The sequence below is a fragment of the Vipera berus genome, assembly GCF_964194415.1.
Source record: "Vipera berus genome assembly, chromosome: 3".
In the NCBI taxonomy this organism is placed as follows: Eukaryota; Metazoa; Chordata; class Lepidosauria; order Squamata; family Viperidae; genus Vipera; species Vipera berus.
The window spans coordinates 43,026,191-43,052,137 of record NC_138204.1 but is presented as its reverse complement, the minus strand read 5'-3'; the positions used below and the strand labels follow the sequence as shown (position 1 = coordinate 43,052,137).

The 25,947-nt window shown below is 40.3% G+C and overlaps 2 protein-coding genes across 2 annotated transcripts; both read left to right on the top strand.

Moving 5' to 3' along the window:
- Positions 1–712: 712 nt before the first annotated feature.
- On the top strand, positions 713–11,821 carry LOC308666557 (complement decay-accelerating factor-like; the record flags this gene model as incomplete). Its single annotated transcript, XM_081325449.1, has 6 exons — positions 713–806; positions 8,470–8,661; positions 8,804–8,903; positions 11,066–11,151; positions 11,320–11,511; positions 11,772–11,821. 6 exons carry the CDS (start codon positions 713–715, stop codon positions 11,819–11,821), a joined length of 714 nt encoding a protein of 237 aa, XP_081181575.1.
- Positions 11,822–17,816: 5,995 nt separating this feature from the next.
- Positions 17,817–25,945, top strand: LOC308665405 (complement component receptor 1-like protein). The gene is made up of 8 exons (XM_081323407.1): positions 17,817–17,955; positions 18,104–18,139; positions 20,220–20,305; positions 22,575–22,766; positions 23,004–23,186; positions 24,187–24,369; positions 24,521–24,715; positions 24,864–25,945. The coding sequence occupies exons 2-8, from the start codon at positions 18,111–18,113 to the stop codon at positions 24,965–24,967; spliced, it is 972 nt and encodes a 323-aa protein (XP_081179533.1). The 5' UTR covers positions 17,817–17,955; positions 18,104–18,110; the 3' UTR covers positions 24,968–25,945.
- The last annotated feature ends 2 nt before the right edge of the window (positions 25,946–25,947 follow it).

Here is a 25,947-nt window from a genome sequence, read left to right as displayed (position 1 = left end):
GAACTGCATAAGCACTTAAAAGTCTTACTGGTCAGTTTAGTAACTTAATTGTTTCCATAATTCTGAGCGTAGAATATGGATTTTTTTGCCTGATGGATTCTTATTTAATGTGTTATACAGATCCTATGTTTAGTATTTATAATGCAAAACAAAGGTTCCAAAAGAGTAGTAGTTATTCTAGTAGTTATTAAATGTAGCATTTACCAGAAAGTCCTTCCTATTTGTCTAATCTAATTGGGAAATACAGCTTGGTGTCTGTTATTATTTTAATTATTACTGACAATAACTTACTATTCCAACCTTCTGATCTTTCTCCTTGTGCTTGATTATAAGATTCATTAGTTTTTTAAATACTTTTTCAACTTTTCCTAGCCAAATATAGCAAAAACAATCTTGATGTAATCCAGCATTTTATCTCACATCAGACTAAATGGATACAGGACTATTGGGGTGACCTACACACACACGTTTATCTCTTTGTGTGTTGTATGTACGTGGTGCTCCGAACCAGTATTTTTGAAACTGATTTCACACTGACAAAACTGCAGGATGTGCAAGATAAAAATTTCATAGTACACCAACAACAGGTTCCATTGTCCAAATCTGGTTCCTCTGGGGTTTTTTGTATAAAAGCCCCTGTTTTGTTTGTCAGTATTGCTGCTTCCTGTTTTGCATTTATATACATAGGTGTTTGAGTTCTGCTGCTAGCTTCATGGTCATCACTGAAACAGGAGCAATGATTTCTGCCTGCGCACTCAGCCTTTTGTCTGCTGCTGCCTTCCTGGCTGCTGCTTTAGTGAACCAAGGTGAGAAGTTAACCTCTCTCTGTCAACCCTCTCCCCGCAAATAGTTTTAAAAATAGCTGTGTATTCTGTTCCAGTTCTGATAACTCTTTTTCTTCTGAACTTTGATCCTCACCTCAGAGAAAAGAGCTTGTTGGAAGCTCTGGAGAGGTCGAAGGCAAAGGAATTAAATCTAACTTTGTGCTCAGTTCCTGATATATATAAATTGAAGACAATTACTTAAATACAGTATTTTCTCAAGTTACGACTGACATTTCTCCCCTCGCCTATTTGTATTCACTGGAGTTATGCCTATTGGAACTGGCTTGCAAATTTCGGAAAAATCATTGCATGGCAGATTTTCTCCTTACTGAAAGGTAAAGGTTCCCCCGCACATGCGTGCTAGTCGTTTTCGACTCTAGGGGCCGGTGCTCATCTCCGTTCCAAAGCCGAAGAGCCAGCGCTTGTCCGAGGACGTCTCCGTGGTCATGTGGCCGGCATGACTAGACGCCAAAGGCGCACGGAACGCTGTTACTACTTTCCACTAATTATCTTGATATTTCCAGCTCAGATCTAATGGCTCTAAATCAAGTGAAGGTTTCTGCTGTATTATAATTCAGATTTTAAACATACAGTACAATTCTGAATTTTGTAGGTACATTCATAGATTTAATACAATTAAGAGCTATCCTTATCATTTTCTTGGCAACTTTTGAACCCATTATTATATTGTGTAATAGTAACCTATGAATAGTGGCAAAAAAATTTCCCCTTGAAATATGGCACGGGAGAAATCTAAACTTGAATGGAGGTTGATGATAGTTTTTATTTCCTTTTTTTGCCCAATTGTTAGCTGCAGGGTGAATTTCCTTCCACATTTGTTTCTGTAAACATACATGGTCATATAACCCCAGCACCGGACTGAATTTAAAATGCTATTAGTTTTCCTACAAGCTTTGTTTCCCTTTTACCTCACATATTAGCTTGACTTTAAGAACTGGTTTAAAATTAAGAGGGATTCATTTTGTTGTGTTGAATTTAAAGCCTGTCTTTCCCCTAGAATAATGATTCTTGAACAGTTTGAATTCAGGATCCATTTACATGATTAAAATGACTGAGGACCCCCAAAAGCTTTGGTTTATATTGATACTGATTGTATTAGAAATTAAAAATGAGAAATTTGAAATGTAGCTTCTCAGCTCTGGCTATTAGATTAAACTGAGAAATACTGATTATCCTCTGAACTACATGGAAGAGTATGATTGAGAACTGAATCTTGCCAAACAACTAGAAATGGAAGTTGTTTTCCTTCCAATTCACTTTTTGCACAATTCTGTCAGGTTATTTAATAATTGTACCTCTTAAAAATATTACCAATACTCATAGTTTTTTCTTCCAGCAAAATAAACTATATACTGTATGCAGTTTCTTATCTCTTTTTTATCCTCTCAACAGTCTGGTGAGAGAAAAAAGTAAAATAATGGCTTGAATCGACATCTAGCAATCTAGCTACAATGCAACACTGGCTCCAATTAGTCACCTCCAGGGTGACACAGCCCTTCAGGGACCCAGGCCAGAGCCAGGTTTTTCTCTTTTGCAAGGCCAAAAAGTGTGTGTGTGGGGGTGCAGATCTCACCTTGGGGGTGGCAGGATGTTCTAAACTAGGGATCTACAACTCCCAGACTGCTGCCTAGTACTGAGCTGTGAGCCATTCAGAACCAGGTCGCAGAAGCAGTGGCTGAGCGGGTGTGTGCATGCAGGCACACTCCATTTACACGAGCAGCAGGTGGAGCTGTGCATGTGCACGCTTGCCAGCCACTCGCATGGAACCATCCCTTCCCTCCCCAAAGCCAGAAAGGTTGGGGAACTCTGTTCTAAATGGCAGAGTTCACAGCTCTTCTAGACCCTGCCAGCCAGAATTCATTGACTGACATGGTCTACAGTATACCACTTCTGCTGGTGGGAGGGGTGGGCCATTGAGGTGAGACAGTTCCTCGGACAATCTGGAGCCATGCTATGAAGTGGTGGGATACAGCCAGTTCGCACCAGTTTGGCAGAATCAGTAGCTAATTTTTTGTTGCCCAGGCCCAGAATGGACTTCTGGAAGTGGCATACACACAGAGAACCAGTTGTTTGCATATTTGAATCCCACCACTGGCTTTAAAGGTAAGAAGAACAAAGACCTTGAAACTAGCTACCCTTTACAGCTTGATAGCTATAGCCACAGACAATAAAACCTAGCTATTATTTTTTCTTTAATTAGACTTAACTATTTTTCAATCTTTATAGGATCCTTCAATAGATTTTGCTTTCTTTTGCGAAACTTTGAAACTTCAAATTATGAAACATTCTGGAGAATATGTAATCCCTGCATGTTTTTAAATATCAGCTTTATAATATATATTCATTGCTTAGCATTAAAATTCCAATTTGCTGAAATTATCTTGGCTTACAAACTAAAGGGAACTCTCTAGAAATTGATGTAACATGAAATTGCTTATTCTACAATGACAGAACTTAAATATAATGTAGCCTGGCTTTCTAGAAAAAAGATAACTATTTCTCATAGAAAGTTCCACTCAGTGCAAGAGGTTGTCTTGCCTGAGGCAAAGCTGTCTGAACATTTTTATAAATGCCTTCTTCCATATAAAGACGTCGTCCAGGCTAGACGCTGAACCTTGGGTGGTAGGCTATGTGCTGGGTAGAAGGGGAACTATAGACAGTAGAGAGGACAGACTTGGTGAAGAGAGGAAAGATCCATTTCCAAAGCAATGAACAAATAAACATAAAGTAGAAATTTATAAAAATTCTTTAGGTATCTCCCTTAATTCATACATAGATAAGAGGGAAAACATTCAGATTTTCAAGATTTCTGTAGACAATGTAAGTGGTTTAAGGCATACATGACATCTGTTTCTTGATTGGGTCTACCTTGTAGGGCAGATGGGAGACAGCAACAGACTAATTTAGATGGCACAGAACAGGTCCATCCTGCAACATTTTGTCTTGCTACTTCCTGCTCCCAAGAGAGATGAAAATGCTCCATGTATGGGAAGGCTAATTTCTAGTTGCCAGTAAACTAGCAAAAATAAATGCGGTTGATCTGTATCCAAACTCAAAAACTTGAATTTCAAGTGGGGTTGTTTTAAATGAAAATGAAAAAAGCCCAAAACAATAGTGGCAGTAACACAGTTGCATCTAAGAGGAGGTAAGAAAAGTATGATTCTAGAAAGAGGAATAAGTGGGTCAGTGCAATAGCCTTCACCAGTGTCTTTGGTTTCAAGTGCAGCATATCCAGTATGCCTGGCTATTTTCACAGCTTTTTGTTTCTCTATTTGCCAATGATGTCCTCATTTTCAAAAATAACATAAGGAAAGGTAGTGGTGAAAATGTGCTGGGAGCGGGTGGAAGAGACTGCTTGGATATCCACCATCAAGCCCCTTAACTGCAGAATACAATCACAGACTTTATTAATCAGTTTGAATGCACAGAATTATGGGTTAGAATGCAGAATGTTAAAAACTGATATGATACTCCTTTATTATTAACTTCATTAAGTATTGTCCTAGCGCACCTGGTTGACAAATACACTATCACACCAGGTGGCAAACTCTTTACTGCTTTCGTCGATTTAAAGGCAGCATTTGACTCAGTCCCTAGGGAACTGCTGTGGTCAAAATTGCTCAAAAGTTCCATTGACAGACGCCTCTTGTTCCTAATTAGATCCTTGTATAATCAGACCTCCAGCCAGGTCAGGTGCGGCTTGCAGGGAGAACTTTCAAATCCCATCCCGATTAAGAGCGGAGTTAGGCAGGGTTGTGTCCTGGCCCCTCTTTTGTTAATTTATTCTTATCTGACTTGGCCTCTTACATTGGTCGTATTGAGTCCCATGCCCCAAAGCTGTCAAATACGAAGATTCCGCTTCTCCTTTATGCTGACAATGCGGTCCTTCTATCACTATCAAGGCTCGGTCTGAAAAGATTACTTTCTGCATTTGGGTCCTACTGTGCCGAGAGCTACTTGTCCATTAATTACGACAAATCCAAAGTATTGGTGTTCTCTAGAGCCCAGAAATTATACAACTGGGCTATCAATGGTAATGCTGTTAGGCAGGTCTTCCACTTTTAAGTATTTAGGTATTCAATTTCAGAACACTGGACTAGACATCGAACCCAGGTGCTGAATTCGGCTTCCTGTAGCCATCAGCAGATCCTAAGATTTTTTTTTACCCAAGGAGGCCAGTTTATCCCTTCTGCTCTGCGTATATACAAAGCCAAAACCTTGGCCCAAACTCTTTACGGAATTCCCATATGGATACGGGGCTTCAAGGATTGTATTGAAAGAACCCAGGCTGTTTTTCTTAGGAAACTTCTGGGTCTCCCTCCCTGTGTTGGCTTTGTTCCAATGTACCTGGAACTGGGCATTTGTTCAATCGAATGCATGGCGTGGATCAACACCTTTAAATGGTGGTTTCGGGTGCTCTTTTCGGCAGTCCCTGGTAGCTACCTCTCCCTGGTGTTTGCTGACTCTCATACCTCTCATTGGGAGAGGGACCTGACGAAGAAATTCCACTTGCTAGGTTTTACGGGGGATGCCTTGGGAGATTATGGCCTCAAGGACGCCCAGTCTAGGGTAGTCCAACAGCTTGTGGACATAGATTTGCAATATTTAAGAGCCAGAGCTAACAAAACCTGCTCCCCTCTGATCTTTTTTTTTAATCCCATTTATATCCCGCCCTTCTGTGAAGACTCAGGGTGGCTTACAATCTAAAGCACAATGTGCTTAGCAATAGCCTTCATTCTATGTATATACCTGCTTTAGGGCTTTCGCCCCCCCCAAGTGGCATTTTTACAAAGTCAGCTTATTGCCCCCAACAATATGGGTCCTCATTTTACCTACCTCGGAAGGATGGAAGGCTGAGTCAACCTTGAGCCTGGTGGGATGCGAACCTGCACTAATTGCCAATCTAATAATTATGGACTGAGGATGGCTTCATAGTTCTACACTCTAACCATCCCCAAATATAGAAGAGTCTTCTCCCTAGCCCGTTTCAATGTCTTGCCCTCAGAACTACTCGACGGGCAATTTAAGAGGCTCCCGATTAGCAAGCGACTATGCCCCTGTGATAGCGCTGAGGTTGAAACTGTGGAGCATGTCTTTTTATACTGCCCTATGTATAATGCAGGCAGAACTAAATTACTGTGTCTCCTTGAAATAGACCCTTCTGGTCCCAATGCTAGTAATTTCGTCTTATATTGTCTACGGCAGACATGTCAAACACAAGGCCTGGGGGCCAGATGCGGCCCGCAAAGTGGTTTCATGTGGCCCGTGAAGCCATCCTGGAAACAGTGAGGGAACGGCCCCCACTGCCTTGGCCCTGGCCCAGAGACCCTCCTTCTGCCAGAGACCCTCAGATCTGTCCCACTCCTGCCTGGGCCCCCATAGGCACCCTTGATGCCAATGATGTAGAGCTGGCCACACCCACCCAGTAGGCCATACGCACTCTAGCCATGCCCACCCAGTAGGCCACGCCCACCCTGGTCATACCCACCCGGCCCCCTGAGGGCAACTGCAATGCTGATGCGGCCCTCAATGAAATTGAGTTTGACACCCCTGGTATAGGGGATGGCTTCTCATAAATCACTTCTCAGGTTTCTAAATTTCTTTTTAGAGCTGTAACTATTAGAGGAGAACGTTGTAATTCCCTTCAACCAAGGCTTCTGGTGTCCAATTGTCTATGATTTTACTTTCCCCATGTTTTTCTTTTGTTGCACTTGTACTTTGGTCTGTGACCGCAAATAAATATATAATCTGCTAAAACTTCATTAAGTATGATGTCTTTGGAGCTTTTGAAGCTTTTTTCACAAAATATTCCCATAACTGTATATTTGATGAACCTCTCATGGCATCTCTCATCTGCTGATAGTTTGTCTTGAAAGAATCTCCTAAATCCATATTTGAAGTGAAAAGGAAGTAGGGAAGCAAAAGTTCTGGGAAGATGGGCTGGTGGGCAAGCACATGGATCATGCAAAAGAAGAAGGAGGCAAGGGTACACAAGATTTACCATATTTGACTCATATGCCCATTTCAGATCTTGTTTCCACTGAACCCCAGAACAACTGAAATCCAGGTTTTAAAAAGTTCTGCTGAACTGCAAACCACCCAGGATGGTTTGGGAGAACTGAGGCAAGGTGTTTTTGCTTTGAAACATCCATATTTTTGTTTCATGTACATTTTAGATCTGTTTACTTCTGCCTGGGCCAGTCCTGACCATCCAAATACACATATAGCAAAGGGAAAACAATATGAGAGAACTTCTAGGAGGAAGTCATGACAATTCAAGATTCATATTTCTTATTGGATATATTATTTATCAGTTTATCCACTCCTATATAGAATGGAGAAAGTAGACACAATCTGCAATCCTGGTATGTAATCTCCCAAACATGCAGGCATATTTATGACTCTGATGAAGGAAAATATTTGTAGCTCAGGGTTGAAATGAAGGGTACTTGTTGCTCTCTGAACTTGGTTGTTTTCTTGCAGATGTTTTATTACACAAACTAGATAACATCAGTGATATTACTTAGTTTGGTTAATGAAATGTCTGCAAGAAAACAACCAAGCTCAGACATTGGCGAGGATCCCTCATATTTATGACTAAAAAGAACTAGACAAGGTTTTTCAAATGCATGGGTATACAATGGCTCGTGCGCACACACACACACGCACACACACACACACTTTCTAACCAGGTACTGTAACCAACTGGGGAAGGGAATTTGAAATGGACTAAGGAGCTGTCAGGAAGTGTTTTGAATGGAAAAGAGAAAATAAAAAAGCTTAGTAAGCAAAGATGGTCTTAAGTAGTCTGGGATTGATGAGCAGAAAGACTTCATAACAATAGATCACTTTGTCTGACCCAGATTTCTGGAAGAACAAGACATGAAAACAGAAGATAATGCTTCCCTTAGCACAAGAATTTGCCAGCTCACATCTTATGCCCTTGATTCAAATAATAGTTTACTATATTTAAAGTAGAAGCCAAATCAAGAGAATGGGGACTAAAGTTGAATGCAATGCAACTTGCACTTCTATTGAAAAGAACCAGTCTTTTAAAGAAACAAATGTTTTCTGTATTGGGTACTTTAAGAATATTTTTTAAAAATCAAACTAATTCACAAGATGTTAGTATATTGTCTTTTGATCAGTCCTAAGAAATCCCCCCCACACACACATACTCACAACCCCTTTTGTTATGTACTGCCCTTTTTGTTAACAACTGCTTTCCATGAAACATTATCTACATTATTCTCTTGAATAAAATTCACACTTATCCTTAAATTTTTATTTGTTAAAGGGAAAGAGGCTTTTTTAAATTAAAAGTTGACATTCAGGGAAGGGTCTAGAAACTTTCTGGAATAAATCAGCAGGATTCAGCCGGTTCACACCACTTCAGCAGAACCAGTAGCTATTTTTTTGTTGCCCAGGCCCAGAATGGACTTCTGGAAAAGGCATCCACACAGAGAACTGGTTGTTCACATATTTGAATCCAACCACTGATCGTATTCTCTTATATTCCAAGGTAGGGAGAGCCACCTCCAGATCATAGGGGAAGAAATGGAAAGTAAATTGAAAATTGAATCTGGCAAATTTCATTGCTGTCTTCTTCTTTTTTTACCATTAGACAGCTGTGACTACCCTCCTAGGTTAGTTTCTGCTGCGTTAATGGATGAATATAAAGAAAAAGATTTCTTTCCTGTTGGATCAACAGTGAAATACAAGTGTCGGCCAGGTTACATGAAAACCTCTAGGCTGTATTATTCTATTACATGTAATAGAAACCAGCAGTGGTCAAACGTTCAGGAGCCCTGTAAACGTAAGTCTTTTTATATTCTTATTACACAAATTCTGTAAATGTATGTAAGGGAATAGATTTTTCTGCTAAATTCAGGTAGAAACCTTGAAACAGTTTTATACATTTTATGCTACAATGTACACTTCCTCCTGTTTTTTATTAGGAAAAACATGTGGACATCCAGGAGAACCAGAAGGTGGCAGATTGATTGTAACAGGCGATTTTGACTTAGGATCCACTGCAAATTACCAGTGTAATGAAGGGTAAGATTCAGGGAATCCAACATAATTTCCAATGATGAGATTCTTCTTTCTTTCTTCCCCCTTTGAACAGTGTAAACTGAAATTGTTTGGTAAGAACTCTTCTGGGTGGAATGGAGGAAATCTCACTTTCCTCACCAGTCATTGGGCAAGACCTGTGCTTCAATGAAAAAGGAGCAGAGATATAAAATTTCTGGAAATTTTGAACCCATGAGAAAAAACCATTTTTCCCCTGATTTTTTTTCCAGGAAAAAAAATATAAATTTTGGAAAAATTGTGGAGTAAGTTTACAAATTGAGTGAAATGCAATGTATATAAAAGTATTATTCTTGCAATAAAACAGGTAGCCACCTCCCTTTCTCTCGAAAGCCACAAAAAAAGGAAGAAACTATCATCATGCAAATTAAACTGCAGCTTTTTTCCTGCAGTGCCCTCTCGTGGCAAAAATGCATATTTCTCTTGTTTGGGAACCACATTAAGAAGTATACAGTTACTTGAATTGTATTCCAAGATTTGCTTGTCTTCAGCTAAGGCACGGGTCGGCAACCCACGGCTCCGGAGCCGCATGTGGCTCTTTGAGCCGCCTGGTGCGCGCGCACCTCTTCGAATGGGCAGTGGTGCGCGCACACCTCTCCAAATGGAGAGTGGCACTGCCCATTTGGAGAGGTGCACGCGCACCTCTCCGAATGGGCGGAGGTGTGTGCGCACCTCTCCAAACCTTTGGAGAGGTGCACGCACACCTCCGCCCGAACAGGCAGTGGCGCCGCTCGTTGGGAAAGTTGGTGCGGCCCGTTTCCCAACAAGCGGTGCCACTGCCCATTCCGAGAGGTGCGCGCGCACCTCACTGAACAAGCAGAGGTGCGCACGCACCTCTCCAAACCTTTGGAGAGGTGCGCGTGCACCTCCACACGAACAGGCAGCAGCGCCGCTCTTTGGGAAAGCGGCTGCGGCCCGTTTGCAGGCTGCCGAAGGCGGCAGCTCTGCAAACGGGCCGCGGCAGCTTTTCCAACAAGCGGCGCCGCTGCCCATTCCAAGAGGTGCGCGTGCACCTCTCGGAACGGGCAGTGGTGCCGCTTGTTGGGAAAGCTGCCGCAGCCCATTTGCAACGCTGCCGCCTTCCTCCGAAGGCGGTAGCTCTGGAAACGGGCCATCGCCGTCGCGCAACCGGTTCCATCATACATTTAAAAAATGGCAACTGTGCACATCCGCGCATGCGCAAGAAAAAAAGTTTTGCGCATGTGCAAAATGTTTTTTGCGCATGCACGTGCATGGACGCACGCACGCGGCTCCCACTTTTTTGTGTGTGTGATGGAACCGGTTCCCAGTGGCTCTTTTCCTTTTTCAGGTTGCCGACCCCTGAGCTAAGAGAACTTGCAATAATTTTAGACTTAACAAAAAGTCTCAGAAATATTTCATTAAGCTCTTCATGTTATATAATGAAATGAAAAAGAACATATTTCACACTCCTTTTTTCCAGTTTTTCTGAAAAAAAAAGCTTTACAAAAATGGAAAAATCCCTGTTTTTTCCCATTTTTTCCAGTTTTTTTCCCCCAGGCCTTCCCATCTCTGGGAAGGAGCTGTACTGGCCAGGTTGGGAGTCTTCAACCTGCTGCTTTATTTTTGCGTCTTTTTCTTTTGATCTAAGTTTGCCAAAGCAAAAGCATCAGCAAAAATTAGGACTAAGCTGAAAGAAAAGGAAGGACAATTGTCCGATTCACAGATTACATCATGAAAAGTGGAGTAAGAAATTTTTCTTTCCATTATGTGATTTTAAACATACAAAATTTTTGCCAAAATAAGACTTAGCAATCATGGAAACTAATTTCTCCTGCACATTGCGATTTTGCTATCTAGCAATCTGTCTCTAATAATTCACATATATCCTGTCTACACATATGAATGCACATAAATATTGACTGACACTACATGAATAAAAAAGCATGGGATGAATGAATACTAAAATACTTTATGAGACCTTTAGTCATAGATTATTTATGCCTGCATTTTACTCAGACCTGAAGGCCACCTTGGAACTGAAACAACTCATTTTGAACTACAGTCAACAAATGGATCTAAAATATTCATTTGATCCCAACCATCTAAAGTCTGCATCCTTAAAAAACAAAACAAAAGGGTGATGTGCTATTTCTTCTGTCTTGACATAGGTATAGGCTGATTGGCCAGTCTACCAGACAGTGTAAAGTATCGAATAATAAAATGGAATGGACTGATCAAGTTCCCTATTGTGAGAGTAAGTAGTACTATGTATATAGATAATATATAAAAATATTTTTATTCTTTCGTGCCAGAAAATGAACAAATGAATTAATTGAAAAGTAATTAAATTGAAAGGTATATATATTCAGCTAAAAAGACATAAAATATTCTTTTTAGTTCTTGACTTTTCCATTCTTTCTAGATATTCCATGTTTGCCACCACCAAATATTCCCCATGGCAAGCACAATGGAATGTATTTGAAAGAGTTCTACTATGGGACAGCTGTAAGGTATACCTGTGATAAAGGCTACCCCCTTATTGGAAATGCCTCTATTTACTGTACATCTAAGGATGGGTTAAATGGAGAATGGAGTGGCCGTGCGTATTGTGGAGGTAAGTTTTCCTGCTCCAATCCTTGGTTCTTGTATTCCTTTTCAAGCAAGGAACATCAGCTGCTAACTGGAAACATTTAAGATGATTTCTTCAAACATTTCCTTGGACACCTCACACTGACAAATTAATTACCTTTATTCCTTAGCTACCCAAACTGAACTAATCAGGCCTGACACTTTTACAGAGCGATTCCAGTTCTTCTTCTAATGTGCTTCTGATATATATTTCATTTTTCAGTGACACATTGTCCATCTCCTCAGATCAAGAATGGAAGGATTGTGGCTGGAGTTTCCAGCATCTACAAATATAAACAGAAAGTTAGCTTTGAGTGCATTGGAGGGCACAATATGGTTGGCTCCAGAGTGATCCATTGCCAAATGGATGGTACATGGAATCCCCCCATTCCTGCCTGTGAATCTGGTAAGGATGGATCTGGATTTTCTATTTTTTGAACAATATTAAACGTCTGTTCTTTTTGGACTGTGCATTCTGTTAGATACTGGGTTCGTTGCTTCAATGACGAGACGAGGCGAGTGAGTTCAGCAAAGATCATTGTTTATCTGCTTGCAGGAACTGAACTGAGAAACAGGGCTGCGAATGCAGCAATTTATACCCTGGCCTCTAGTGGCGGCCAATAGGTTTAAAACAACCTATTGCCACCCTAGAGGCAGCCAATGGCGGCGCTGGAGACGGGTTGTCTGAGGAGCTGGGAGCCATTAGCCAGCTTCATTGCTTAAACAACTTTCCAGCAATTAACCCACGTGATATTCCTTTAGCAAGACAAAACCAATACATTGCACATTCCACTTTCCTTCATTCTCAGTCAGTGGAAACTATGTTGCTTGCAGTTGGGCGTAGAGAACAACTAGTATCTTACTTTTCCACCTGATGTATCATCCCAGAGTATATTCTTAATTTGATTTTCTTCCCAATCTTCTCTCTTCTTTGTTTAGGGAGGCAATGCCCACCACCCCCAGACATTCAAAATGGGATTCGCAGCAACCAGGAAACAGGAGTATTTTCCAGTGGAATGCTTGTGAAATACACTTGCAATCCTGGCTATGATCTGATTGGAGAGGCAACTCTTCATTGCACAAACGCTGGCAGATGGTCTTCTCCTGCTCCTAACTGTGAAGGTACCTTTTGTGACCACAACATTTTTTTTCTGTAAGCTCTTAAAGGAATGAAATCCAGAAACAGGATCACTCTTCAGGTGGATTCCCACTTCATTACTGAATGAAATGTTTCTAAAGAAATTCTTATCTGAAGGCTGCTTTAAAACCTGCTGAAGCATCAGTTCTAGCAAAATTTAGTTATATTTTCTAACTATTGATTTGAGGGTTCACTGAAGAAATATTGAAAAGGTATTAACTCCTGAGGAAAAAACCCTTTCCTAGTGGCCATTCCTTTTGGGGGGATCTCTAGTGTTCACCTGAAAATAGTTGCAGTGAGCTGTGAATAGTTTTGGAATATTTTATTGGGACTGATGTGTGAATTTAACTTTGGAAAAATCACAGATTTGGTTTGTTTCTTCCTGCCTGGGAAAATTACATATAATCTGAAGCACTATAAATAGTCACCTAGCCTATTAGCAGAGATATGAAGGGAATGTTTCATGCAAAGATGGGCATGATAAAGGAACAAAATGGCAGGAACCTAACAGAGGCAGAAAAGATTAAGAAGAAGTGGCAAAACTACACAGAAGAACTATACAAGAATGAGCTTAACGTCCCAGATAACCATGATTTGGTGGTCACTGACCTCAAGCCAGACATCCTAGAATTTGAAGTGAAGTGGGCCTTAGGAAAGCTGAGCAACAACAAAGCTAGTGGAGAGGACAGTATTCCAGCTGAGCTATTCAAAATCTTAAAAGATGATGCAGTAAAAGTGCTACACTCAATTTGCTAGCAAATTTGGAAAACTCAACAGTGGCCACAGGATTGGAAAAGATCAGTTTACATTCCAATTCCAAAGAAAGGCAGTGCCAAAGAATGTTCAAACTATCGCACCATTGCATTTATTTCACATGCCAGTAAAGTTATGCTTAAAATTCTACAAGCTAGACTCCAGCAGTATGAGGATCGAGAACTACCAGAAGTACAGGCAGGATTTCGAAGAGGCAGAGGAACTAGAGATCAAATTGCCAACAAACGCTAGATCATGGACAAAGCTATGCTAAAGTCTTTGATTGTGTGGATCACAACAAATTGTGACAAATTCTTAAAGAGATGGAAGTACCAGACCATCTTATTTGTCTCTTGAGAAACCTGTATGTAGGTCAAGAAGCAACAGTGAGAACTGAACACAGAACCACTGATTGGTTAAAAAAACAGAGACATCGCCCTGTCAACAAAAGTGCGTATAGTCAAGGCTATGGTTTTCCCAGTTGCAATGTATGGCTGTGAAAGTTGGACTATAAAAAAGGCTGAGCGCCAAAGAATTGAGGCCTTTGAACTGTGGTGCTGGAGAAGACTCCTGCAAGCCCCCCAGACTGCAAGGCGATCAAACCGGTCAGTTCTAGAGGAGATCAACCCTGACTGCTCTTTAAAAGGCCAGATCCTGAAGCTAAAACTCAAATACTTTGGCCACCTAATGAGAAGGAAGGACTCACTGGAGAAGAGCCTAATGCTGGGAAAGATTGAGGGCACTAGAAGAAGGGGACGACAGAGAATGAGGTGGCTGGATGGAGTCACTGAAGCAGTAGGCGTGAGCTTAAATGGACTTCAGAAGATGGTAGAGGACAGGAAGGCCTGGGGGAACGTTGTCCATAGGCTCGCGATGGGTCGGACATGACTTTGCAACTAACAACAAGCCTATTAGCAAACTGCACAGGAATTAATGTACAATATAGGACCTCCACTGTTGGTGAGGCAGATTGCTTTTACTTTTATACTCCTGAGATAAATTTCATTGCTAGTCAGAAGAGGTAAAGGGAGACAGGAGAATTTAATACTCTCCTTCCATACACATTGTTTTCTCTACTAAGATAAAATAAGGATAATAAAGTGCTGTAGGCAATATGCTGTCTGACCTTAGCTGTCAAGGGACATGTTGGGTGGCTAGAAGAGGAAGAGAGGACCATTAGTATATTTGGATGACAACATGTGAGAGGTTTCATGTGCTACTGCATTCATTTCTTTAGCAGTCTTTGTGTTTGCAGCTATTCCTTAGTTGCTTGGGAGTTCTTGTCCATCAACAAGCAGATGAAAGTTTCTTTTTACTAAGTTTATCATCTGTTCAGCAGATTATATTTCCAAATCAAAGGTGTGGTTCTTCATGCTGGAAGAGGAATGTTTGGAAATTGTGTTCCATAAAAAGGAAGAGTGCCATCAGTTCTCAAGGAGGCCATTATTTACATAGAGCTAGACTAAGTTTTACTACTGCTCTTTCATTTTCAGTTCTATGTTGTATGAATCCAGAGAATTATTAGATCCAAAGAAGTTTAGCAACCCATAAGTTTATCCTACTGCGGCGTCTCAGGGGGTTGGGAGTGGGAGGCACTCTTTTGCGGTGGTTCTCCTCCTACCTCCTGGGCCGCTCGCAGTCGGTGTTTATGGGAGGGCAGAGGTCCGCCCTGAGATCTCTCGTTTGTGGAGTCCCTCAGGGGTCGGTCCTCTCTCCCCTCCTGTTCAACATCTACGTGAAACCGCTGGGTGAGCTCATTCGTGGTTTCGGGGTGGGGTAACATCAGTACGCTGATGATACCCAACTTTTTCTTTCCACCCCGAACCAACCCAGTGATGCACTCGACGTGATGTCCCGTTGCCTGGAGGCGGTCTGGGTCTGGATGGGGAGAAACAGGCTTCGTCTCAATCCTGCCAAGACTGAGTGGCTGTGCATACCGGCATCTTGGGTTAACCAGGTTGTTCCATCACTAATGATGGGGGGTGAGGTATTACCCCCCGTCGATAGGGCTCGCAACTTGGGCATCCTGTTGGATTCACGGCTCAATTTCGAAGACCATATAGGAGCCGTGACCAGGGGGGCTTTTGCCCAGCTTCATCTGGTGCGCCAGTTGAGGCCCTATCTGGACCAAGATGCCCTACGCACAGTCACCCATGCGCTCGTGACCTCCTGGCTAGACTACTGCAACGCTCTCTACATGGGGCTGCCCTTGAGGACCACGTGGAGGCTTCAACTGGTGCAGAATGCAGTCGCGCAAGTTGTTATGGGAGTTTCCCGATACTCCCGTGTAACACCTCTTCTCCGTGAGCTGCATTGGCTTCTGGTTGCCCTCCGGGTGAGATTCAAGGTGCTGGTAATGACCTATAAAGCTCTAAATGGCTTGGGTCCGGATTATCTAAGGGAACACCTGCTGCTGGCATCAACTTCCCATCATCCTGTGCGCTCCCACAGGGAGGGCCTTCTCAGGGTGCTGGCGGTTAAGGAGTGCCGGCGGGTGATCCCCAGGGAGAGGGCATTCTCTGTGGGCACGCCTGCTCTTTGGAATGATTTACCGGTGGAACTTCGGACCGCCCCCGATCTGTGTTCATTTCGCCGGGACCTGAAAACCTGGTTTTTTGATCTATCAGGCCTGGACTGAAGGGGTTTTAGCTTTTAATATTGTTTTAATTGTTGGGCTTAAGTAATTTAATCTATGTTAATTCTATACTATTTTTATATTGTATTTTATGCTGCCCTGTAAACCACCCTGAGTCCTTCGGGAATAGGGCGGTATAAAAATTTAATTAAATAAATAATAAATAAAATATTAACAATGATCCTTGAATGTGATTTTGGCTATACTCTATAAGGCAATCATACAATTCATTGCCAACATAACATGTGGGATTTTCCAGCATCCATCTGTCAGTGACATGTAGTGAAGCTGGATTTCATCAATGCCTCTCGTAAGTAGAAAATTTAATTAGTTCCCATCCTATCTCCCTCCCATCCCTGTGCTTGCCAGTTTCTTCTGTGAACACTAAATTTGAAAGAAGCCTTTCTTGAGTATTTTCTTATTAAGTAACAGCATGCTATTTTGAGAACAGAATGTTGATGCCCATTCACTCTGTTTATTTATTCATTCAATTTATATAGCAACCCATCTCACCAAACAAGTAACTCTGGGCAGCATGCAACAAAACTAAGCACCCGATAAAAACCTGAATAAAACCATAACATGACTATAAAAACAGAGCGAGAACAAAGAAGGGAAATACAAAGGGATTTTAATAAGAATGGAACATATTAGTTCTCTTATTCTCCAGGGGTGCCAGGTCTGCTGGCATAATCAGATCTTAAGGAACCTTCAGAAGCTCAGGTCTCACCTTAGTGGGGAGAAGATTCATCACAGCCGAAAAGGCCCACCGCCTCAGGGCTGCCAAATGTAGCTCCCTGGCCAACAGAACCCATAACACACTGTCTTTGCTGGATCTAATGGGATGGGCAGATGGATTTGAGGAGAAAGGGTTTCTCGAGCACCCCAGTCCTATTCCATGAAGGGCTTTCAACATGAACACCAGCTACTTAAATTAGAACCAGAAGCAAACGAGTAACCAATGCAGCTTGCAAAGCCGAGGTATAATGTGTGTTCTATGGGAACATTCATAACTGCTTATGTTGCTCCATTTTGTACCAGCTGAAGTTTCTGGATAGTCTTCAAGGATAGCCCCAGCTAGAGTACATTGCACTAATACAAACAGGAGGTGACCATGAGCAGTGTTCCTCAATCTGGGAATGGGCACAATTTGCACAGAAAATGAAGTTGTGCAAAGGCCGTCTTAGCTGCAGCTGCCACCTGCTCATTAAGCAGGAGTCATGAATGCAGGGGGAATCACCAAATTGAAAGGATGCTTTCGAACATTTCACAATCACTTTTTGAGGAAGAATTTCTCAATCTTGAAAGAAATGTATCAGCCCAAAGTACATTCTTAATCTCTTTTTCTTCCCAATCTTCTCCCTTTTTCTTCTAGTGGTGCAATGCCAGACACCCCCAGACATTCAAAATGGGACTCGCAGCAACCAGGAAACAGCAGTATTCCCCAGTGGAATGTTTGTGAAATATACATGCAATCCAGGGTATGCTCTGATTGGAGAGGCTACTATACAATGTATGGCTAATGGCACGTGGTCTTCTCCTGCCCCTAATTGTGAAGGTACATTTCGTGACCACAGCATTTTGTACATTGGCTCTTGAAGTGCTGAGGTATTTTTTTAAGTGAAGGAATTTAATCAGAAGTTGAACCACAAAATCTAACAATAAACACTGAGTTCATTTTTTCTTTCTTTTTTCTTTCTTTAAATCAGGAGGTAACTGTGCCACCCCCATTAGGTTAGAGTTTGCAGAGCTCAGTGATGAGTACCAGAAAATGAATTCTTTTCCTGTTGGGTCATTGGTGCAATACAAATGCAACCCAGGTTATGTTAAGCACCCTCGAATGAATGCCTCTTCTATATGTATCAGGAATCAAGTGTGGTCAGAAGTTCAAGAATTTTGTAAAAGTGAGTTTCTTTTTATATTTTTTAAAATAGGTGCAAATATTCTTCATTTTTTGAATGTATTGTGAAATATTCATATGATATATAGATATAAAGTTAAGTTTTGAATGTCTTGGCATAAGAAAGATACATTTTTTCTTTTTTTTTCTAGAAAAATCATGTGGACATCCAGGAGAACCGGAAAATGGTAGGCTTATTGTATCAGGAGATTTTCTGTTTGGTTCTACATTAAGTTATATTTGTGAGGAAGGGTAGGTATACACAGAACTCGTATTGTTTTGATATATTTTGCAATAAGACTGGTGGATGGAAATTTACATCCTGATTTTTCAGAAGAATGGATTTTGAGCTACGATGATTATAATGGTCAACTGAGCAGACATATTTCCAAAGTAGATTTGTGCATCAGACAAAGAATGTGGTGCCTTTTTAGATGCTTCTGCACGCGCATGCATACTACTATCCTAGTTCAAAAAGTGTTGCTGTGATGAAGAACAAGGTGGCGCTTCTCTGCTTATGTATAAAAGCTGACTGAACAAAACAAAAGCTTGTAGTGAGACTAATAGGAGGAAATAGCCAAAATATGGTTTGCATTGGCCATAGTGTATTGCCCAAGCCCAGAAGCAAGTGGTTTGTTTGATAGAATATGGCTTGGTGCAAAGCATGAACCCACTGAAAGTGTTGTAGGTTGCACACTTTCACCCTGAGGATCATTACGGACTTTTGTAAAACTTAATACAGGCAGATAGGATTGCACTTAGTGTGAAATCATATCACAAATCTACTGATTCATTCCTCCAATTTATTTCTCATCCCTATTAGATGTGATTAATGTAAGTAGTTTTTTTTATTGCAGGTGGTCTTTGGCTTGCAACCATTCATTTGTAACTTTTTTTGACATTACAACAGCACTGAAGAAAGTGACTTATGACCGTTTTTCACACAGGTGTTGCAGCATCCCCATAGCCATGTGATCAAAATGTGGGTGCTTGGCAACTGTTTTCTATTTATAATGGCTGCAGTGTCCTAGGTCAAGTGATAATTTTTTGTGATCTTCTGCCAAGCAAATCAATGAAGAAGCCGGTTTCACTTAACAACCCTGTTAGTAACTTAACAACAGCAGTGATTTACTTAACAACTGGGGCAAGAATTTAAGTGCACAATCACTTAAATATGAGCAAGCAGTGTGCTGCAGCTGCCAAAAAAGCCAACACAGTGCTAGGCTGCATTAACAGAGGGATAGAATCAAGATCACGTGAAGTGTTAATACCACTTTACAGTGCCTTGGTAAGGCCACACTTGGAATACTGCATCCATTTGGTCACCACGATGTAAAAAAGTTGTTGAGACTCTCGAAAGAGTACAGAGAAGAGCAACAAAGATGATTGGGGGACTGGAGGCTAGAACATATAGGGAACGGTTGCTGGAATTGGGTATGTGTAGTTTAATGAAGAGAAGGACGAGGGGTGACATGATAGCAGTGTTCCAATATCTCAGGGGCTGCCACAAAGAAGAGGGAGTCAAGCTATTCTCCAAAGCATTTGAAGGCAGGACAAGAAGCAATGGATGGAAACTGATCAAGGAGAGAAGCAATCTAGCACTAAGGAAAAATTTCCTGGCACTTAGAACAATTAATCAGTGGAACACCCTGCCTCCAGAAGTTGTGAATGCTCCAATACTGGAAGTTTTTTAAAACTTAAAAAAAAATTTTTTTTAAAAAAAACAACCATTTGTCTGAAATGGTATAGGGTTTTCTGCCTGAGCGGGAGTTGGACTAGATGACCTCCAAGGTCCCTTCCAACTTTATTGTTGTTATTGTAGTAAAATGGAGTAAAACTCACTTAATAACTGTCTCGCTTTTCAACAGAAATTTTGGGCTCAGTTGTGGTTGTAAGTCAAGGACTCCCTATATTTATGTGTCGATATTTTAGATTGAGATGCCTAGATTGCTTCTCCAAACAAGATAGGGTAATTGAGAAAATATATAATTGGGTTTGAAAGGCAGAATATTATAAGTGAAGACTGCAAGAGATATGCTTTCCTGTAACAATTCTTCATTATGCACATTCATTGTTCTTTGTAAGTACTGGTAATAGATTTTCACCCCAGTATTTATATATCCAGGGCTGTTAGCACATAGTCTTCTAGGAGTTGCTGAGTTGTAATTCTTCTATTCTTTTCCACTGGCATTTCTGGCAATGGCTGAAAGGAAATTGAACCCAGGAAAAATAAGTGGCCATTCCATAGTATTTTCTGTTTTAATGCAGGTACGTTTTGATTGGACAGTCTTCCATACAATGTGTCTTGCATGAAAAAAAAGTAAAATGGACTGGCAGCCTTCCAGAATGTCAGCGTAAGTAGAGCATACAATCATATTTATTTAGCTAAATAATGATTCAAATGTGACCTCTTTTCAAAATCATGTCTGATATCACGTACTGCAATGAACGAGCATGTCTGGAAATTTGGAAAGCTAAAATGCTATTAATCTGGAAAATGCCAAAGTTCAGAATAAAAGCTTTAGTTGTGGATATGAAGTGTGTTCATCAGAGTTGGTGATATCACTATAAAAATGGGGTCCAACCTATCATTAATGTCTCATGTGCAGACTCCATTCAAATTGAGGAGTCTGATATTAGAGTATAGCAGTGCAAGCAAAGTGCAATTCAAGGTACAATATGCTCTTGTACACACACACACACACACACACATATACATACACATACACACATACATACATATATATACTGCTCAAAAAAAAAATAAAGGGAAGAGAAAATAAGGCATCCTACTATTAAATACAGTACATTGTGTTGTTTAAGTGTTCCCTTTATTTTTTTTGAGCAGTATAATATTGTTATTAACTAGAAAATTTGTGGTAGCTTCATTTTAACATTTTCAGTGCAGCATGAACACAATTGTGTTGCAATAATTAATCTTGAAATGCTAAAGAATTGAACATACTTATGCAATTACATCTAAAAGTCACATTATTTGCCTGAATCCATTTTTTTTGGATTTTGTAGCAGTTTATCATATCTTTGTGATTTTCCCTGGAGTCTGGGAAAAGAGAGATATGACTTAAAACATATGGCTTTTTGATTGATGGATGAGTGTATTAATCAAATCTTATATTAATTGATACTTTTACATACTGCACTAATGGGCACTAAGAGATCCATTGTCCACAGAAAAATTGGAACATTTCAGAGCCTCCAGCATAGTGTTGGGAAGCCTGTGGATCTCTATATTGTATATTGTTCAAAAACAGCTCCCATTATCTAATGCCATTCCCAAGAATATCTGGATCTGATGGGAATCTGGAAATCCAGCAAAATCTTGAATGTTCCAAATGTACCACTTCCCACCTCTCTTTTTTATGCTCTTTTAGTGTCATACTCTCAAAGAAAATAACATAGGTTATTTTGGTAACAATGGTTCATTTAAAGTGCCATAGGAGTAGATGTCCCTGGCTGTGAACAGTAGGTGCCTTGGTCACATGGGGACCATCCATTTTTAATATCTTCCCATTGCTGCCAGAGGAATGAATTTGAGGGCTGCAGTAGGGAGGAGACCGAGAACTGACCAGACTGTGATCCAACTGTAGTGCAAATGTGATCTTCAGTGTCAAACGGAAAATAATCAGAATTCAACAAAACCCAAATATTCATTTCCTCCAGGCAGTAATTTCTGCTATTTGCATGTCAACATCCCAACATCCAGTACTTTTTTTTGTAAAAGAAAAAGGTGCCGGAACTCACACATGTCATACAACCCACCTTGCCTACCCTACAAGGTTCCATCCAAAAAAGGTGCCGGAACTCCGTTCTGAGCGTTCTATGAGAAAAAAGCCCTGCCAACATCAATTAAAGTTCAATTCAGATATCCAAAAAAAGAGAAAATGCTTATGACACAACACTCTTGTTAAATGACATCAGCCAATCAAACATGCCTGAAGCCAAGGTCATGATGAATTTTTTTTTACTTAGAACTGATGATGTTATTATGTAGTTTACTAATGAAACATCTGCAACAAAACCATCAACCTCAGATCCCAAAATTCAATGCCATCCTACAAATTTTGTCTTCTATTGTAACCTTTATTAGTTTTCAGTTTTGATAACTATCAGTATTTAATTTCAACAATGATTTTTTCTCCATAATGATTTTCCCCAAATAAAACTTTCTTATCATATTTGTCCTTTAGGTGTATTTTTTTCTAGTCCAAGCTTACCAAAGTTTCAGCTGGGTGAAAATGGTCTGACTTCTTTTTTTAAAAAAAAATTCTGTATGTCCTTGAAACAACATCAGAGAAACAATGTGAAAAATTACATGTCAGAGATAGTATACACTGTTTTTAAAAGAAGAGTACTAAGACCCCTAATATGCAATTGCTTCTAAAAGCCTTAAAAAGGGCAAATTACTGACTCCATGGTAGTTCTTTATTTATATCTGCAGATAATGATGCTTCAAATACCATGTGTTTTACCTTTGGTGATTCTTTTAACAAAATATTACATTAGAGTCATGAATATTATAAATGTTCCAGGCTTTATATCCACTCTCTGATAAGGAAAATGAAGTTCATTTATTTTTATTACACAACCTTTACCTTTTTCTAGCTATCTTGTGTTCATCACCACCAAATATTCCCCATGGCAAGCACAGTGGAATGTATTTGAAAGATTTCTACTATGGGACAGCTGTAAGGTATACCTGTGATAAAGGCTACCCCCTTATTGGAAATGCCTCTATTTACTGTACATCTAAGGATGGGATAAACGGAGAATGGAGTGGCCGTGCATATTGTGGAGGTGAGTTTTCCTGCTCCAATCCTTGGTTCTTGTATTCCTTTTCAAGCAAGGAACATCAGCTGCTAACTGGAAACATTTAAGATGATTTCTTCAAACATTTCCTTGGGCACCTCACACTGACAAATTAATTACCTTTATTCCTTAGCTACCCAAACTGAACTAATCAGGCCTGACACTTTTACAGAGCGATTCCAGTTCTTCTTCTAATGTGCTTCTGATATATGTTTCATTTTTCAGTGACACATTGTCCATCTCCTCAGATCAAGAATGGAAGGATTGTGGCTGGAGTTTCCAGCATCTACAAATATAAACAGAAAGTTAGCTTTGAGTGCATTGGAGGGCACAATATGGTTGGCTCCAGAGTGATCCATTGCCAAATGGATGGTACATGGAATCCCCCCATTCCTGCCTGTGAATCTGGTAAGGATGGATCTGGATTTTCTATTTTTTGAACAATATTAAACGTCTGTTCTTTTTGGACTGTGCATTCTGTTAGATACTGGGTTCGTTGCTTCAATCCCCATCCCTGTGCTTGCCAGTTTCTTCTGTGAACACTAAATTTGAAAGAAGCCTTTCTTGAGTATTTTCTTATTAAGTAACAGCATGCTATTTTGAGAACAGAATGTTGATGCCCATTCACTCTGTTTATTTATTCATTCAATTTATATAGCAACCCATCTCACCAAACAAGTAACTCTGGGCAGCATGCAACAAAACTAAGCACCCAATAAAAACCTGAATAAAACCATAACATGACTATAAAAACAGAGCGAGAACAAAGAAGGGAAATACAAAGGGATTTTAATAAGAATGGAACATATTAGTTCTCTTATTCTCCAGGGGTGCCAGGTCTGCTGGCATAATCAGATTTAATGGAACCTTCAGAAGCTCAGGTCTCACCTTAGTGGGGAGAAGGGTTTCTCGAGCACCCCAGTCCTATTCCATGAAGGGCTTTCAACATGAACACCAGCTACTTAAATTAGAACCAGAAGCAAACGAGTAACCAATGCAGCTTGCAAAGCCGAGGTATAATGTGTGTTCTATGGGAACATTCATAACTGCTTATGTTGCTCCATTTTGTACCAGCTGAAGTTTCTGGATAGTCTTCAAGGATAGCCCCAGCTAGAGTACATTGCACTAATACAAACAGGAGGTGACCATGAGCAGTGTTCCTCAATCTGGGAATGGGCACAATTTGCACAGAAAATGAAGTTGTGCAAAGGCCGTCTTAGCTGCAGCTGCCACCTGCTCATTAAGCAGGAGTCATGAATGCAGGGGGAATCACCAAATTGAAAGGATGCTTTCGAACATTTCACAATCACTTTTTGAGGAAGAATTTCTCAATCTTGAAAGAAATGTATCAGCCCAAAGTACATTCTTAATCTCTTTTTCTTCCCAATCTTCTCCCTTTTTCTTCTAGTGGTGCAATGCCAGACACCCCCAGACATTCAAAATGGGACTCGCAGCAACCAGGAAACAGCAGTATTCCCCAGTGGAATGTTTGTGAAATATACATGCAATCCAGGGTATGCTCTGATTGGAGAGGCAACTATACAATGTATGGCTAATGGCACGTGGTCTTCTCCTGCCCCTAATTGTGAAGGTACATTTCGTGACCACAGCATTTTGTACATTGGCTCTTGAAGTGCTGAGGTATTTTTTTAAGTGAAGGAATTTAATCAGAAGTTGAACCACAAAATCTAACAATAAACACTGAGTTCATTTTTTCTTTCTTTTTTCTTTCTTTAAATCAGGAGGTAACTGTGCCACCCCCATTAGGTTAGAGTTTGCAGAGCTCAGTGATGAGTACCAGAAAATGAATTCTTTTCCTGTTGGGTCATTGGTGCAATACAAATGCAACCCAGGTTATGTTAAGCACCCTCGAATGAATGCCTCTTCTATATGTATCAGGAATCAAGTGTGGTCAGAAGTTCAAGAATTTTGTAAAAGTGAGTTTCTTTTTATATTTTTTAAAATAGGTGCAAATATTCTTCATTTTTTGAATGTATTGTGAAATATTCATATGATATATAGATATAAAGTTAAGTTTTGAATGTCTTGGCATAAGAAAGATACATTTTTTCTTTTTTTTTCTAGAAAAATCATGTGGACATCCAGGAGAACCGGAAAATGGTAGGCTTATTGTATCAGGAGATTTTCTGTTTGGTTCTACATTAAGTTATATTTGTGAGGAAGGGTAGGTATACACAGAACTCGTATTGTTTTGATATATTTTGCAATAAGACTGGTGGATGGAAATTTACATCCTGATTTTTCAGAAGAATGGATTTTGAGCTACGATGATTATAATGGTCAACTGAGCAGACATATTTCCAAAGTAGATTTGTGCATCAGACAAAGAATGTGGTGCCTTTTTATATGCTTCTGCACGCGCATGCATACTACTATCCTAGTTCAAAAAGTGTTGCTGTGATGAAGAACAAGGTGGCGCTTCTCTGCTTATGTATAAAAGCTGACTGAACAAAACAAAAGCTTGTAGTGAGACTAATAGGAGGAAATAGCCAAAATATGGTTTGCATTGGCCATAGTGTATTGCCCAAGCCCAGAAGCAAGTGGTTTGTTTGATAGAATATGGCTTGGTGCAAAGCATGAACCCACTGAAAGTGTTGCAGGTTGCACACTTTCACCCTGAGGATCATTACGGACTTTTGTAAAACTTAATACAGGCAGATAGGATTGCACTTAGTGTGAAATCATATCACAAATCTACTGATTCATTCCTCCAATTTATTTCTCATCCCTATTAGATGTGATTAATGTAAGTAGTTTTTTTTATTGCAGGTGGTCTTTGGCTTGCAACCATTCATTTGTAACTTTTTTTGACATTACAACAGCACTGAAGAAAGTGACTTATGACCGTTTTTCACACAGGTGTTGCAGCATCCCCATAGCCATGTGATCAAAATGTGGGTGCTTGGCAACTGTTTTCTATTTATGATGGCTGCAGTGTCCTAGGTCAAGTGATAATTTTTTGTGATCTTCTGCCAAGCAAATCAATGAAGAAGCCAGTTTCACTTAACAACCCTGTTAGTAACTTAACAACAGCAGTGATTTACTTAACAACTATGGCAAGAATTTAAGTGCACAATCACTTAAATATGAGCAAGCAGTGTGCTGCAGCTGCCAAAAAAGCCAACACAGTGCTAGGCTGCATTAACAG

Coding starts and splice junctions, on each gene's coding strand:
- LOC308665405 (XM_081323407.1), top strand. CDS start 18,111: ATGTGGACATCCAGGAGAACCGGAAAATG. Junction 18,140..20,219: donor TCCAGGAGAACCGGAAAATG/GTAGGCTTATTG, acceptor GTTTTAATGCAG/GTACGTTTTGATTGGACAGT. Junction 22,767..23,003: donor TGGCCGTGCATATTGTGGAG/GTGAGTTTTCCT, acceptor TTCATTTTTCAG/TGACACATTGTCCATCTCCT.